Source organism: Cupressus sempervirens, chromosome 8, assembly GCF_028749045.1.
Source record: "Cupressus sempervirens isolate cs-2001-9-10 chromosome 8, ASM2874904v1, whole genome shotgun sequence".
NCBI classification, from domain to species: Eukaryota; Viridiplantae; Streptophyta; class Pinopsida; order Cupressales; family Cupressaceae; genus Cupressus; species Cupressus sempervirens.
The window spans coordinates 508,212,792-508,230,693 of NC_143125.1; the positions used below are offsets into that span (position 1 = coordinate 508,212,792).

Consider the following 17,902-nt stretch of genomic DNA (forward strand, 5'->3'; position numbering starts at 1 on the left):
TGTCTTTCTAAATCTATACGAGCTTTCATCTCCTTTGTTTAATACAACTACAACAACATCGATTTACCATAAAAAAGGCAGTGGTAGTTGCATCCCAATAAGCAGTTTAGATTTGAACCATACCAGATTGTTTGTGTTTGACAGTAGCATTATTGTAGGTAAAAGTACTCATTTATGAAAATCAAATCTGGAGCTTGTCAAGACTCAAGTATCTGGAGCTTGCACTAAAGATATTTATCACCACTACTTCAAATAACTTAGTGAATAAAAATAAAGCTAACTATATTTTTGCACTACATGAGAGCATATTACAAAGTTACAAACAAAATCACCAGACAGACAAGACAAATTTATCCTGATAAGTGATAGGAGATGAGCTTTGTTTCAATTCAAAATTGACCATGAAGGGAGGTTATTAGAATATAAATAATAATACAAGATCAAAATAATAAATGATATTCACTCTCTATGAAGTGTCACAGCCACATTTTTATGGCCCTTACAAATTATGTTCTCCACAAGAACTGTTAGCTCCTGAACTGCACTCAAGCTTGCAAATTTCAAAAAGCCTTGTTAAACTCAAATAACAGAAGAAGAAAGCATCAGTTCTTAGAAAACATTTTGTCTTAAAAACACTAAGTAAAGGGCTTGAGACATAGAAAATGGATAGAGCTCAGTTAATTCTAAATTAAGTATGACTAAAAAATATACGGTTAAGCTCTTTTAAATCTTATAGAAAGGATGATTATATTCAGGGAGGGTGTGAAAAACAGTATAAGAGTATGTCATCGGCTCTGCTAATGGTTCAATTATTGATTGATCCTCCCATCTCTCAAACTGCTTGCTCATGTTTAAACGCATTTTAAATGCTCTAAGTAATAGTGCTAGAATTTAAGGATATTATGGTGGCGCACCTAGCTCATGTAGCCCTACATCTGACATTTTTTACAATAATATGTCAGCATACATCATATCACCACGTAGAGCAGATTTATTGAAGGAAATATTCGGGCCTTCTGCTAGGTTATATTGACTTGTTGCGATCACTTTTGGCACTAGCATTGACACTAGCAGAGAGCATGCAAACAACCTCCATGACCATACTCAGGATCCTTGTCCAACAAGATATGGCAATGTGAAATTCTATGGCACTCTGGTTATGGTATTTTCTTCCTGATGCATCAACAGTATTCTATCATAGCACGGCAATCTTTGTTGATACAACAAATGGCTTTCACTTTGCAGTCTAAACAGTGTACTGTCCCCACTTTAGCTCACCTTTGTAATGTTTCGAACATGATTTCAGCCGACGGAGATCTCTACTCAAAGGCAATCTCAATCGAAAGGGGAACTCAACCAAAAGGCAATGTCTTCCCAAAGGGGATCTCAACCCAAAGGCAATCTCTTCCCGAAGGGAATCTCAAGTCGAAGGCAATCATTCTAATAGCACTGTAATATTCCTATGTCACTTTAGTGCCTACGGAAGTACCTTCAGAAGGAAATCAAAGGCTGCACATGAATGTTGGATGTTCACACAGAGGCAAAAGCAAGGGCACGGGAGATAGCTGTATGGTGATTACAAGCCGTACGGAAGTCAATGGTTGTACGCTATGGATGTTGCTCAAGGTGTCCGTACAGAAATGGTTGGGTGTGTACAGTGATGCCAGGCAGGGAGTACGATGGATATGGGAATCTGGGCGATGAGCACAAGTGGTCTATACGGTGAATGTGGGGAGTTGTGTGGTGACTAACGGAAGCTGGAAGGAGCTTGTCTGTACGGTGTACGATAATGACTATGGTCGTAAAGTTGATGTAGTTGTTGGTGTACGGTGTTATGGGATCTATCACACGGTAGATATGAGGATAAGTATGCAATAGGAAGATCTTGTACATTATGATGGATGACAAAAGAATGAATGACCAATGACTCGATGCCGAAGTTAAGATAGATGTAGATTCTCCAATCAAGGATAATAACCACAAATAATAATCAAGGCCAAACAAGATTATCCAGATATCGCCAAGTAAAACATATAGTTGTACACAAAGTAAGGCACTCAGACTTGCCATTTCCGAGCCAAGTAATACACACACAGAATAGGGTGAGGGTTAAAACCCCACCGAAACCAGAAAAGCCAAGTAGGGAAGATGTTTCACTTTTGAAATGGCGAACAATACAAAATTCCAACAAGAATTGCAATACAATAAAAATAATCCAAATCGCATGACAAAAACTACCTACATGTCGTGCTTAAAATACCCTTCAGAGGAACTCTCGAGTGTTTACAAAGATAGCCGACGGCAACAACTACAAGAACAATTTAAATAAAAATGGGTCCAAGATATACTAAATCAATCGGCCCATAAACAATGCTTTCATTGTTTATTTATTTTTATGATGGGAACATTACAGTCCTCCTGTCCCAAAATTTGCTTGTCCTCAAGCAAATGCAATGCCGAATGTTGAAGAATGTGTTCACCTTCCCAAGTCATGTCGTCCAGTGGCAAGTGTTTCCAGCATACCAAGTATTCCAAGTATTCCTTTAGGGTATAGTTCTGCAAGGTCTCTCGTACGTTAATGATCTCGGTCGGTTCCAACACGAGTTTCCCTTCCTCATTGAGTAGCACATGATCTGTGGTTATTGCAATGTTCTGCCCCACGGCTTTCTTCAAGCAAGAGACGTGAAAGACGTTATGGATGCGGCTCCCTTCTGGAAGTTCTAGTTCATAGGCAACTTCACCGATGTGGTGAGTTACACGATAAGGACCATAAAAACGTGGATTCAATTTTTCCTTCCCTTTTGCCTTCGATGAGGATTGTCTATACGGTTGGAGCTTGAGATAGACCAAGTCTCTAACTTCAAAACTTATCTTGATTTGGTGCCTGTCGACGTAGATCTTTTGTTGATTTTGTGCCCTTTGTAAATTTTCCTTCAAGAATCTCAAGATGTCTTGCCCTTCCTAAAGCTAGTCCCTTACCCTAGGTGCGCAATTGTCAACCAAGACCATGTCAGTAAATGAAAGGGGTTCATACTAGTACAGTGCTCTAAAGGGTGTCATCCCAAAAGACATGTGATAAGTTGTATTGTAATAGTATTCCCCTAGATGCATCCATTTGACCCATGCCCGTTGTAGTGCTGAAACATAGCTCTAGAGGTAGCCTTCTAGCCATTTGTTCACAAACTCTATCTATTTGTTTGTCTGAGGGTGGTAGCTAGTACTTGGCGCAATTCCATTCCTGCCAACAGAAACAATTTTGTCCAGAAAATACTAAGAAACTAACCATCCCTGTCACTAACAATGTTTTGAGGTAACCCGTGCAGACAAAAAACTTCTTTGAAAAAATAAGTCAGTTACCAAAGCCGCCTGGAAACCTAAGGAGATGGCAAAAAAGTGTGTATAATTCGTCAATTTGTCAACCACAACAAAGATACAATCCTTTCCATTTACCTTAGGAAGTTCGGTGATGAAGTCCATAGAGATACTTTCCCACTTCTATTCTGGTATCGACAAGGGTTGCAATAGCCTGGCAGGTAAAGTGTGTTCGGATTTGTTTTGCTAGAAAACTGCAAATTCCCACACGTATTGCGAAACATCATCTTTAAGTCCCTTCCACAAGAACCTCTCCTTGAGTTGTCTATAGGTATTGAGAAACCCCGCGTGTTTGGCTAAGGTTGAGGCACGTATTTCCTTCAAGATTTTCTGCTTCAATTTGGATTCAAGCACTAAGTATATCTGATCCTTCTAGTAAATGATCTCATCCACCACCATGTATCAGTCGTCCTGAGTGTCACCGTCCATTAGCTTACATGCAAATGTGTTTTTGGAATATTCCACCAATAAGTGTGCTTCCGAGTCTGCTGAAATCTGAGACAATAAGCAAATGGCAAGTTTCTTTGACAAAGCATCTGCAACCACATTGTTCTTTCCTTTCACATATTCAATGTCAAAATCAAAAGCCTAAATATTACTTACCCATTTTTGTTGCCTCTCGTTCAAATCCTGTTGCTCTAGAAAATATCTCAAACTATTATGATCAGTACGAATGACAAACTTGGCATCCACCAGATATTGTTGAAACTTCATCAATGCATGCACAATGGCCAACATCTCTTTTTCATAAATGGAATATAGGCGCTCAACTTGTGTAAGCTTTCAACTCTCATAAGCTATCGAGTGTCTAGCTTGCATCAATACCACGCCAATGCCCTCTTCGGATGCATCACACTCCAGAATTAATGGTTGAGTGGAGTCAGGTAAGCCGAGAATTGGGCAAGTGCTCATTGCTTTTTTTAACTTATCAAAAGTGCGTTGCGTCTTTTGGAAGGAGCCTTTCTTAGTCAGATCTGTTAATGGCACACTGAGCTAAGAGAATCCTTTTACAAACCTCCGATAATAATTGCATAGTCCAAAGAACCCTCGCAACTCAGAGAGCAATTTTGGTGGGGGCCAATCAAGGATAGCTTAAATCTTCTCTTGGTGGACCTCTACTCCATATTTATTGACAACAAGCCCTAGGTATAATATTTATGTCATTCTGAATTCACACTTGGATTGCATGGCAAACATGGACTGAACCTCCATGATCCCAAGGACTTCATCCAAATGTCTCAGGTGTTCTTCCCAGGTTTTGTTGTAAATAAGGATATCATCAAAGAATACCAGCAAGTACATATGCAATTGTTTGTTGAAGATGCGATTCATGCAAAACTAAAAAGTAGTTGGTGCATTCATTAATCCAAACGACATGACCAGGAACTCATAATACCCATAGTGACAACATAAGGCGTCTTCTCCACATCTTCTTCCCACATACGAATCTAATGGTATCCAAAACAAAGATCTATTTTAGAAAATAAACCACACCATGCAACTCATTCAACAATTCATCAATCCTGGAAATAGGTATCTATTTTTAATTGTCTTCTTATTCAACGCATGGTAGTCCACACACATGTGCAACATCACATCCTTTTTTTTTTACCAATACTACTGATGATGCAAAAGGGCTAGAGCTAGGACATCCATCCTTTCTTGAGAAACTCCTGAATCATTTTCTCAATCTCAGCTTTGAATCTTTTGGGATGGAGATATGGCAGGGTGATAACTAGTTTGGCACCAACTTCCAACTCAATGGTATGCTCAAAACCACGATGGGGAGGTATGCCAGGAGGAATGTCTATAAAAACTCTATCATGGGTACTCAAGATAGCCTAAAGATCATCACCACGATGGGGTGTTCGTTGTCCTTTTATTGGTTCTGTCAAAACAAAGCAATGTGTAGCCCATGTAATGTCATCATGCCGAAAAATGGCCTCCACCCGTTGTGTCGAAACTTCCTTCGGTCCCTCATTGGCCATCCCACAGAGAACAACCTTCTTTCCATTGACAACAAAAGTGAAGTCCATCCGCTTGAAACTATGTTTGTATTCATCTAGTGACTCCATCCACTCTATGCCCAGAATAACCTCCATATCATCCAAGTCTACTATAAAGAAATCCTTTGTCACAGCGCAATTAGCCATGGTGATGCTCAGTTAGGGAACAAGGTGCATGCAGGGAAAAATGTTCCTTTAGCGACATTGACCTGGAATCCTGTGTGCGTCTCTATAGGTAGACCTCTTCTTTTCACCAAAGATGAGTTTATGAAGTTTAGAGTGGCTCTACTATCGAGCATCAAAATGACCCTCTGTCCTTGTAGGGTTCCCCATACTCGAATACTGTACATCTCAGGCTCCCAACCAGGGCGATGGTTCCTCCGCGTCGTACTAATGCGGTGATCTTCTTTATACGATTCAAATTAACCATTTTGGAGTCCTCCTAAGGCTGACCATCCTCTGTGGGTAGATTCTCTTGATCGTCCTCATCATCAAACACGACCTCAATGTAGTGTATTTTCCCTTTACTGGGGCACCTGTGCCCAGGTTCCCAGGACTCCTTACAATTAAAACATAATTTCTTCCTTTAGAGCTCCTGTCTGGTAGCTTTGTCCAACGAAGGCTTCTTCGACAGAGGTTTTTTATCTCTGTCCCTTGGAAATATTGACAATTTGGAGTGCGAGTAACCTTGAGAGGATAATGTCGATGATGATGCCATGCTTTGCGCCTTTTTTATACCCTCCGAAAGGGTGACAGGATCGAAACATTTTATCTAACCCTGGGGTCCCATGGGGGGGGCTTGGGCTCTATATTTAAGGAGCTAGAGGTCCCATGATAATATTTTGGGGGGGCTAAAGCTTAATTTCAAATCTTTTCCTATTCACTAGGAGCTCCTACTTTTTAGTTGAGTGGATGCAAAAGGGGGGAGGGCTGGAAATAGCCCCTACTGTTTAGGGAAGAATTCTGCCACTTGGCAAGAACCTACCCTTCATTTTCCCTCCAAATTGAAATCATCCTACCAAAAATTCTAAAAACAACAATTTATATTTTTAATATTTCCTTCAATTTAGGAGCTAATTTTTTTAAGCAAATTTAAATGTCATGCCCATGAGACTGCTCCCCTTTAAATGTTCCTAAAAAAGCTCAGCAGCACTCGCTCTATTTTTAAACAAGAAGGTGCCCATGGGACCCCAGCCTAACCCCTCAGTGGTTCTGTCAACCCGTCCATGAAGAGCAGTATCTGTCTCCTTTCAAAAATGTTTGTAACTAAAATAGTGTTTCTGAAATTCTGTGATGTGCTAATTTGGAGTGGAAGTAACCTTGAGAGGATAATGTCAATGATGATGCCATGCTTTGCGCCTTTTTTATACCCTCCGAAAGGGTGACAGGATCGAAACATTTTACCTAACCCCTCAATGGTTCTGTCAACCCGTCCATGAAGAGCACCATCTATCTCCTTTCAAAAATGTTTGTCACTAAAATAGAGTTTCTGAAATTCTGTGATGTGTTGGTCGACCAATCCAGTGTGCCTAAATTGTGCCTACTCTTTAAAATTAAGTTTTGGATCTTTACCATCAAACCGATCTATCAATCTTTCAGTGAATTCTGCATAACTATTTACTTGGTCATGCCCCAACAAAATGGTGCCATGATGTCACCATTCATGTGCCACTCCCTTCAAGTGGAATGCTGCAAATTTAATTGCTTCTTCTTTTGGCATTGGATGAAGCTAGAAGTAAGTATCGGCCTTCATTACCCATGCATGGGCAGATATGGATCTAGATTCGTCAAATGGTGACAGATTTACTTTACTCAACTTTCTTTTGAGATCATCATTAAAAATATCCTCAATTTCCGCCTCTAGAATATCGCATTCTCAATTCTGTGTAATCTATGTAGGATATATCCTCTTCGAAGTTTGCATTCTTCCAGTCTTCTTTCAACAGTTCTTAAACTTCCTCAAAGGTTGGTTGCCTTCCTTCGTGTGATACCTCCATCCATGGAGGGAAAATCGGCATGGAAGGTCGAGAGCGTGTCGGATGAGGATTTTACTTTCCCGAAACTGAGTCAGTACTGTGACCATTTTGTTCCCCAGACATCTTATTAACTATCAATTTCCGGAGAGTTTCTTCCATAAGTCGTTGAGTGTCATTGATCTGTGCTTGATTCCTCGAAAGATCCCTCAATAGTGCCATGACTTCCTCAGGAACCTAGGTTCTTGATCTACCATTCTATCAAATAAGCGAGATCTCATTTTCCGACTATAAACTTTCATTCACTGTCCATAAGTTGGCTGGCTCTTTGGCTCTAATACCACTATAATGTTCCGAATGTGATTTCAGCTGACAGTGATCTCTGCTTGAAGGCAATCTCGGTCCAAAGGGGAACTCAACCCGCAGGCAATGTCTTCCCGAAGGGGATCTCGACCGAACGGCAGTCTCTTCCTGAAGGGAATCTCGAGTTGAAGGCAATCACTCTAATAGCACCGTAATATTCCCATGTCACTTCAGTGCCTACGAAAGTACCTTCGGAAGGAAATTGAAGGCCACACATGAATGCTAGATGTTTGCACAGAGGCAAAAGTAGGGGTACGGTAGATGGTCGTACAGTTAGTACAAGTCGTACAAAAGTCCATGGTTGTACGAAAGTCAATGGTTGTTGTTGGAGATGCCCATACGGAAATGGCTAGGGGGCGTACAATAATGCCATGTGGGGAGTATGGTGGATAGGGGAGTCTGTACAGTGAGGCCAAGTGGTTCGTACAATGAATGTGGGGAGTTGTGTGGTGATTGTTGGAAGTTGGAAGGAGCTTAACCGTACTAATGAATAAGATTGTTGATGTGGTTGCTAGTGTACGGTGTTATGGGATCTGTCACACAGTAAATATGCGGGTAAGTTATGCAACAAGAAGCTGTCATACAATATGCTAGATGACGGAAGATTGAATGACCAATGACTCGACGCCAAAGTTAAGATAGATGTAGATTCTCCAAACAAGGATAATAACCGCAAATAATAATCAAGGCCAAACAAGATTATCCAGATATCGCCAAGTAAAACATATAGTTGCACACAAAGTAATGTGCTCAAACTTGCCAAATCTTAGCCAAGTAATACACAGACACAATAGGGTGAGGGTTGAATCCCACCGAAACCGGAAAACCCAAGTAGGGAAGATCTTCCAATTCCGAAATGGCGAACAATATAGAATTCCAACAAGAATTGCAATACAATAAAAATAATCCAAATCGCATGACAACTACTAACTACATGTCATGCTTGGATACCCTTCGGAGGAACTCCCGAGGGTTTACAAAGATAGCCAACGGCAACACCTATGGGAACAATTTTTTAAAAAAATGGGTCCGAGATATACTAAATCAATCGGCCCATAAACAATGCCTTGATTATTTATTTATTTTATAACGGGAACATTACAACCTTGGTTTGTAGCGAGGATTAGCCTATCATTGACCCTTGTAGCCTATCATTTGGCAAAACCAAAGTCCAATTTTCACTCTAAAGGTCAAGGATGTTCACGATTGCTCCTCTTTTGGACTTACTATTTGTAGTAAGTGTCTATCTTATGAAAGTTGGGATTTCTATCTACAGTAGGACGCCTTTTAAGGTTGGTGGTAGTGTTGAGATTTGGTAACATTGATAGGAGCACTTATTCAAGTACTTACGATTTATAGTAAGTCATGGTTGAGGAGTTACTATATCTAGCAAGGCACCCAAACTCATGGTCTGCACAGTGATTGACTCATTTGTCAGTTGGCCTAGTGAAGTGATTTTTATTCAGCACATTGATATTAGTTATCATTAAATAAGTCATTTTATTATGATATAAAGTTCTTAATTAAGTGGAGCCAATTGACTTTAAAAGCGCATTAAATGAATGTTATGGTGAGGGAGCCAATTTATTTATTCTCCTAAGTAAACATAGGACATTGAAAAGCACAAATATTTAATGGTTTAAAACAAGTCAAATGCATGATGAGTTTGAGGTCAAGTATATAAAGGCCTCTTGAAAGAAATCTAACACATTATGCATATTATCTTCTTTTGACTTTGGTGTAGCTTCTTGGGAATTGGTGTTTTTTGGTTCAAGGGTTTACAGCTTGGAGCAATGTGATCTTAAGAAATTGTTCAGCTATATTTTATTTAAATTAGACAATATTGAAATCGTCAAAGAAAATTTTAGGGGCTCATCTAATAAGTTTCTTCTAAAGTAATACACGAAGACTGGGAAGAAAGCAAACAAACATATCCAAGATCCAGCATTTGAAGTGTTGAAATAAACACTGAAATTTGATTGAGGAGTCACAATTCAACTGTTGAAAGGAAATTGAGAGTTGCAGGTTTATTCAGAAGGGTTTTGGATTTTTTTTTCCAGAAGAATTGTTTGCAGAGAATTCAAGGGGCAGCAGCAATTAATATCACTACCAATACACCAGCATTTGGAGTTTTCTTAGGCAGCCACACCAAATCTGCTAGCTTCAAGAATTGAACACATAAGGTTTTGAGGGATACATTCATACCAAATATCACCAATCATTGGCTTTTTGCATTGTACTATGAGAGCTGTGTTTATTCTTGGAAGCAGATTTAGCGTGGCGTCCAGCTCCAGGTTTTATAGTGATGTTAGATTCATTTCATGACTTCAATAAATTTATGAGTTGCATGTGCATCATTCCTTACATTGAAAGGATTGGACTTCATCAGCTTTGAATTGCAATAGATAGTTTTATTTTCATGTATTGCTTTTATATATTGCAAAAGCACAAAAAAGCATAAATCTCAAGAATACCCAAAAAGTAAAAACATAACAAATTTGCAGAAACATCTTCTAGCAGAGCCAGTTGAACAGGGATAGAGCCAACAGGGTTCTTGCGAACAGCATACCAGCAACAATAGAAAACAGTTTATAACGATTTTTTATTGGTGTTATTGAACTTGGGTCCTGCAGATATGAAATTTCTTTTCAGGCAAAGCTTTTGCTGGTAATGCAGTTTAACATATATTATTAGACAGTCTCAGGCAATCAAGTAAACTTTTATTTTTGATAAGACAAATGTTGGAAGTGCTTAGAAATTTTCCAACTGGCCTTATGGTCTCTAGTTTATGCTAGTGAGTCTGGTCATCTGGCTTCTAAAGATGAGATACTCTATTTTGACCAATGCCTTAAAGAGCTTTGCACAGAATTAGATCATTTTCTTAGCGCAAAAATATATTTTTCTTTGCACAGTTTGGTAAAATCAAATTGAATAGCCAAAAGGAAGATTTATTTGTAGAAAAGTAATCCATAGAGCTTGTTTATACATGACAGTCTACCTTTGTATCACTAGCCAAAATACAATCTTTTTCATTTCAGAATTTTTAGTGGTCAATCTATAAATGAATATGAAAACAAAACGAGAAAAATATTAAACTTTTCAATAAGAGAAAAGGTGAAACCAACTTCAAGAAATATTGTAAAAATACTTACTCTGGAAGGCTTCAAAGCAGGTAGTTGACGTACTGTAGAAGTTCCTCGTGGACCAGCGACCAAGGCCGGCATCTCTTTTTCCAATGAGGGAAAGACAGGGGTTCCAGGTGGTGTGAGAAGCCTGTTAGAAGGTATTTTAATCAAGTTAAAAATAAATATTATTATCAAAGTGCATAAATGCACACTATAAATAAGCCAAACTTTCCATTGTGCTGAAAACAAATAATATGATTTTAAAACATTTATTTTCTTCCAAATGGAAAAGCATCATCCGATGAACTGTATATTTGTAAAACAGAAAACAGAACACAACAAAAAAGCATTCTCAAGCTGAGAAATGGGATACCAAGTTTCAGAGAGGAAAATTTGTTGTTGGATTATCTGGAAACAAGAAAGAATCATTAAGTTCTAGCTATCAGCATGTAAAACACGTCAACTTCCTGTAAATATAATGATATCATTATAGGCCGATAAACCAAACGAAGGACCATATATGCCAACAGTTTTATCATTTATTTGGCACCAACTTTCATTATTGGTAGATATCATCAATGAGTGGAAATTTAAAATGAATAACATACATCAGGAAGTTGGTGAACCTTGAAAGTTGAAACACGTCAACAGGAGCACGATTGAATGGAAGTCAATATGAATGGAAAACCCAGGTTGACAGATCCTAAGTAAAATAATAATGGACAAATATTGAAAGAGTTACTGGACAAGGAACTTGCATGTTAGTAAGACAAACTTACTAAGCCATTAAATAATAAAATTGCCACTTGAAAAAATTCTCATTTTCAATCAAAGACGAATTATAAAGGCTGTGCAGCAATCTAGAGTTGTAGATAGTTCTTCAAATTAAGCTCAAAGACAACTGAAGACAGATTGTGAACCTCGGAGAAAAACATAGTTCAATTTTGCCAAGTGACAAAACGCTTAAGAAGAAGAATGGTAGAAAAAGGTGTCTCTTCAAAGTTCAATCCATTGTTAATTGGTTATTCCTTTTAAACTTCACTCCTCATTCGTTACCATAAAATTAAATTATATTCTATGTAGTGCATGGGAAAGCAATGAATAAAATCCAGGGTTGCCAAGACCAATCAATCAAAGTTGATATCGTCAATTTCTTTTTGCACACAGTTTTGAAGAAATAAACCATCCAACGAATGTTGCAGATCAATGGCAAGTGTTAGGATGTTGCTGATATCAATATCGTGCTGGTGTCTTCTGGAAGGCCTCAAGCAAGTGGTAATGTAATAAATTTGTATTAAAGATAGGGGAGGTGAAACAGTACAGCTTTACCCTTTTGGAGTTATCCCACATAAGGTTTTTCATTTTCATGTGCTTCATTCTCCTATTTGCCAGCCTATATTCACTTCAATTACTCTAGTTTCTCAGGGACTCGAGAACATAAGACAATATGTTCAGCTGGTACAAGCATTGTACTTGTTCACAAAAGCAAATAGGAATTGATACGTATCTTACAACAGCGTGCACTTTGTACACTACTATTCTTGTGAAGCAGACTCACATATTGGCAGTGGAAGTAAGAAAAGTGGTGTGCAATGAATGTAGAGGTAAATGTGAACATGTTTTTATTGACTAGCAAAATTATTGTACATATTAGTCAGTCATAAATCGGTAGAGATCATCAATTTCCGGCCTTGAACTGGTTTTAGCATAAGCCAAAGGGATATCACATAGGGAAAAGGAAATTTGTGTGCCAAAACATGCATTGAAATGTTAGGTCAATTATAAATCATTAGCCACTATTTGTCATAGACAAATACGGTGCCAAAATACTAAATTCTTGATATGCAGATGTGGAACAAACCGACCATGGCCAATGTTTTGCCGCAGACATTGCTAATGCCCAGGTCCCCGTACTGCTACTTAACTTCTTTTTTTTAGCAGCAGCTGGTCGACTTTTTGTGGAACAATTTGTAGAGCCGGTGGCCCCATGGATGGTCATATTTGCTACTTATCAGCCCTCTGAATATTATTTTAAAATTAAATTATTATTCATATTTCTTGCAAATAAATTTGAAAGCAAAATTGTGGACAAATTGAAAGGAGATGGGAGAAAATGATGAAGATGCTTGACTTTTTTCTCAATAAGCAGTTACTGCTTATTTCTGTTAGCAGCAGCTACTCAACGTTTTGAGGCATAATTTGTGGAGCTGATGGTCCCATGCATAGAACATTTGCTGCTCTATTTTAAGCAGTCTTACATTATTTAAAATTATATTTTTAGTTGTACATCTTGAAAAAAAATATCTGAAGGCGAAATTGGACGCAATTAAATGAGAGATTAAAAAACACAGTGAAGACACATGTGCTTACTTCAATATGCACCAACTGCTTATTTTCATCCCCCCATTTTTTTCAAAGCCTATTTTCAACTTCTAAGAGCATGTTCCCATGCCACTGCTTAGCTTATTTTGGCTAGCAGTGGCTGCTCAACTTTTTTAGGAAATAATTGTGGAGCTAGCGGCCCCATGAATATATATTTTGCTGCTTATTTTTAATAATAATTTTACAAAGAAAAAAATAGAAATAAAATCTTTAAAAATAAGAGGGAAAAGAGTTTGTGGAGCCACGTGGCATTTTTGGCAATAAGCAGCCACTGCTTATTTTCAGCCCCTCCTCTTTCAGCCCCTCCTCTTTTCCTCTAGCTTAATTTCAATTGCTAAATAATAGCTGCTCCACCAAAATAGCTAAAGATTCTAACACCATATCCCCATGCTGCCGCCTAAATCAATTTTCAGCTTAATTTTAAGCAGTAATGTGTTCCCATGAAAAATAAAAATTGTAGGAAAAGGAAAATTTAGAATCTTTTCCTACTTTTGTGGAGCAGCTATTTTTTAGCAAATGAAAATAAGCTGTGGGAAAAGAGTGGGGGGCTGGAAATAAGCAGTGACTGCTTATTGATAAAGGCGACACATGTCTTCCCCACGTTTTTTTTCATCCCCTTTTTATTTTCCTATATTTTAGTTTTCAGAATCGTTTGGAAGAAGAATGATTAAAAATTGATTTAAAAATAATTTTTAAAACACTGCTTAAAATTATGCAGCAAATATTTTGATCCATGGGGCCACAAGCTCTACAAATTGTGCCACAAAATAATGAGCAGCTGCTGCTAGCAAAAATAAGCTAAGCAGCGACATGTGTGACATGTTCTAAATTATCATTTTTAGATAATTTAAAATGTCGATGAGAACACTTCACTGTTTAAATTTAAACGAAAAACCCACTTAAGCAGCCGCATGGGAACACAAGGTAAGCAGCTGCTGCTCCACAAAGATAGAGAAAGATTATAAATTATCCTTTCCCTATAATTAAGAAATTGCACGGAAAACTTAAGCTGCTTAAAATTAAGCAGAAACTACTCTCAAGCAGCTGCAAGGGGACATGGGATTTTCAATTTATATGCAGCTAATGCTTGAAAAAATTAGAGAAATGTTCTAATTTATCATTTTTCCTAACTAAGAATTTACATGGGAACACCCTAGCTGGCACATGGTAACACTCTAGCTGCTTAAATTTAAGCCTAAATTGCACTTACAGTCTCACTGGGACATGGAGTTAAAATTACTTACAACCAAAAGTATAGCGTAATGGATCACTGTGCATGGAATACTGAACAACTGTTCATTTGTGTTGTAAGACATGAACAACCAGGATTCAAACATAGAACCTCCCCTGACCATGCTGAGTGCTCTGTCACTAAGCTACTGACACCTCACACGTTTGTGCTATATACTACTATGAATTGCACTTTTAACAATTTCAGCTATATTGTATCCGTAATGCGGTGGAGCAATTTGTCAAACGCGATACGCTCACGTGGTAACACTATGGTGCATCTAAGGCAAACCCTTAGGTTCACGTTCCTGAGAGAGTTAATAACGTGTTAAAATTAGGTTATTTACTGCATCCAATTCATTGTGTGTAACGTACCCCAATCTACAATATAGAATGCAAGTCCCATGTGAATTTGACAAGAGAGATCAATTGGTTAAAACACCACATCCAACTCACTGAGTCTGCTCAAGTGCAACGAATGAAGCCAGATGCAAGTCCCAGTTGTACCTGAGAAAATAGACACCCCTTCGTCCTAATAACTAATCCGAAGGTTGCCACCGTTGGGAAATTTAACAGATCAAGAAAGAAAGAGGGCAGGATTCACATATTACAAAAGGGCGAGTAAAATAAGGGCAAGTAACCACTACCATCCATCACGAATTTCCCTGTGATCTGGAAAATGCCAGACAAACAAAGCTTAAACGTGAACAACAACGTAGATTCCTATTGTATTGGGCCAATAAAAAATGTGCATTACTCACCAATCATAGTCATTTTTGCCTCCGTCTCCGTTAAGCAAGTCATCAGACACTGTCTTCCTCACTGGTGATTCTGGCATTCTGTAGACCGGCGAGCCGCCGGAATTGTTTGCAGCTGTAAGCATGACAAGAAAAAAACCTTCTTTAATACACTCAAGAACAAAAACCAATGCTTAGATTTCAAATGCAGTACAGTAGCGCAAACACTTCCGAAAACCAAATCAAGCATAGCAGACTGAGAGCGAGTAGTAGTGTCCCAGAAGATTAAGTAAAATGAAAAACTAGGTTGCTGAAATGGGGTGCATATTTAAAAATCTGTGCCACAAACCCCACAAATGGCATTGATCTGCAAAAGCAATGTGAACAGTTGGGTATGTGAGTACACACCAATGGGGGATGATTCCAAGTCATCAGAGTGAGGGCTGAGGAAAAGTATATTGTTGCGCTCTTTCTCACGCTTGCGCATCTCATGAAACAATGCCAGATCATCATCCCTCTCTTTTTCTCTGTCTCTTACTGCACTGCCCAGACTACGCCCCCTCCTGTGCAGCAGCAAGTTGCTCTGCTGCATAAAGTAAGCCGAATCTCTGGAAGCCCTCTGATTGTTATTCATAGCTCCCTCGTTCATTCCACAGCTCTTTTAGCTTTTGTTAGCTCCCCATGATCCTTTTCTGAAAGTACAAGCCAGCTACAAACACCCCGTAAAACTGGATTGGAAGATTTCAGGAAACAAAAACTCTTCGCTTCTACTATTTCGGGTGCTTCTGCAACTGTCTGAATCCCACGGCAGACCCACGAGAAGACACAAAACATGTATTATTTGTAATTGGGCTTTGCAAACAGTATTATAATACTGTGAGGCAGGAAAGGCTGAGCTTGTACTTGGCATGAAGGTATCAAGGAAATGGAAATTATTTATGTAAGGTTGGAGGGAAGTCACATGGAGTGGGACATGATTAAAGCCGGGGAAGTTGAGTTTACCTAACGTTGCAAGAAAGCTTTGGACTGACTAAAGTTTACGTAGTCAGATGGTTTCACATGGGAATTGCAAAGCAAAAGGAGCTGCGTTAATAAATATGGGTCCGTCCAACACAAGATGAGGATAATGTCATACTCGGTGCCATTGTATAGTTTCTTTGAGAATTTACACTTATTTTGGTCATACAACTCTTTAAGGGTAGACAATATTCACTCACAATCTAAGTAAAGTGAAATTTTGCACTAAAAGCTTGGTTGTGAATATGATGAAATTCATAATAATTATGATCAATGTGTATCTATGTAATAATAATAATAATGATTATTTTCATTATTATGATAATTAAGATAATTTTAATGAAATAAATTTAGTACAAAATTGTAAATATGTTTATGTTTTTATTTTTTATTTTTTATTTATCTGGCATGGTTCATGGAATGGCTAGAGGCTCGTCGAATCAATTCATAGCTTAGAAGGAATACATCAACTAATTGAAATAATATATGGAAATGAGGTGTACAAACATATGGATGTTTAATGGGATGAAAGTGTCGCAACCTTCGTGTGGAAATACTTTGATATGTTCAGTTATGAATACAAAATTTTGAAAGAGGAGTTGGACAATCAACAAATGATTTTCTCAAGTGGAGATTATGGAATAATTTGGTGTGTCACAGAGTCTAGGTAAATAAATGATGGAAATTTGTGATAAAGTGACATAAAGGGAGTAAGAAGTGTGTATGGCATCAAATAATTATGTTGGGACTTGATTGTTCTCTCAAAGAAAGGGGCCTTTGTTTGGACCATGTAACACAAATGCATTCTAATAGGGAGATTGACTATTAAAATTGGATTTCCTCAGACCATTTGAATGTCCCTTATACATGTCACATGAATAAATAGTGGACCATTTGCTTGTACAGTGCATTGTAGCCCAAGCGTGGTGCTCCATATTTAAAGGAAAGTTAGGGTGGAAAGGCCCTTTGCCTAACAATATCTAGGATATGTTTGGTTGACACTTATATTAAAGAAGGGACCTTTAGGGGTTAGTTTTTGGATGGTGATCCTTGCATTGATCATTTGAAAACTATGGAGGGAGACTAACACAAGAATATTCAAGAAAATAGCATCTCCATTAAACGTGATTTTAAATAGAATCAAAATTAGGATTTGCAAATTGTGAAACACAAAAGTGCTCTATAAGAAATGCAAACAACTTTTGGATTAGGATGACAAAATGATAAATGTATGAAAACACCTCATCCCACCCAAATAAAAGTTAATCAAAGTAGAAAAAGGGTAGAATATCCATTGGATGTAAGCTTTCTCCATCAAGTAGGGTGAAACTCGACTTTAATGGAGCTTACTGAGGCAAACATGGGGCTTCTAGAAAATGATACATCATACAAGTTTCAGTTGTTGAACATGTGAAATATTGAAAAATAGGGTGAATCAATATTCCCCTGAAAAACATTGAACTTTTAAATAGTTGTCCACATAACATAATTTCAACTTGTTGAAAAGGAAAGAGCGGAAAGCAAATAACAGGACACCACATAACACCAAATATTTTTTCATAGAAACCCAAGATAGAAAAAACCATGGACAGGGTTAGCTCTCAGGCATTAAGTAACCAATTACCATATACAAGGGTAGACTACTATCAAGGTGGCTTACTACCCAAAATACAAAACTCGTAGTTATAGTTGTAAGG

At 38.1% G+C, this 17,902-nt stretch overlaps 1 protein-coding gene across 1 annotated transcript in view; it reads right to left on the reverse strand.

Annotated features, from left to right (window-relative positions):
* LOC149543426 (flocculation FLO11-like protein) overlaps window positions 1-16,182 on the reverse strand; it is a 61,094-nt gene extending 44,912 nt beyond the window's left edge. Inside the window, exons 1-3 of the mRNA XM_089798212.1 lie at window positions 15,597-16,182; window positions 15,213-15,324; window positions 10,867-10,987 (exon numbers count right to left, since the gene is read on the reverse strand). Coding sequence (XP_089654338.1) covers window positions 10,867-10,987; window positions 15,213-15,324; window positions 15,597-15,837 — 474 coding nt within the window. The 5' untranslated portion in view covers window positions 15,838-16,182. The remainder of the gene's footprint in view (window positions 1-10,866; window positions 10,988-15,212; window positions 15,325-15,596) is intronic.
* Between the last annotated feature and the right edge of the window lie 1,720 nt (window positions 16,183-17,902).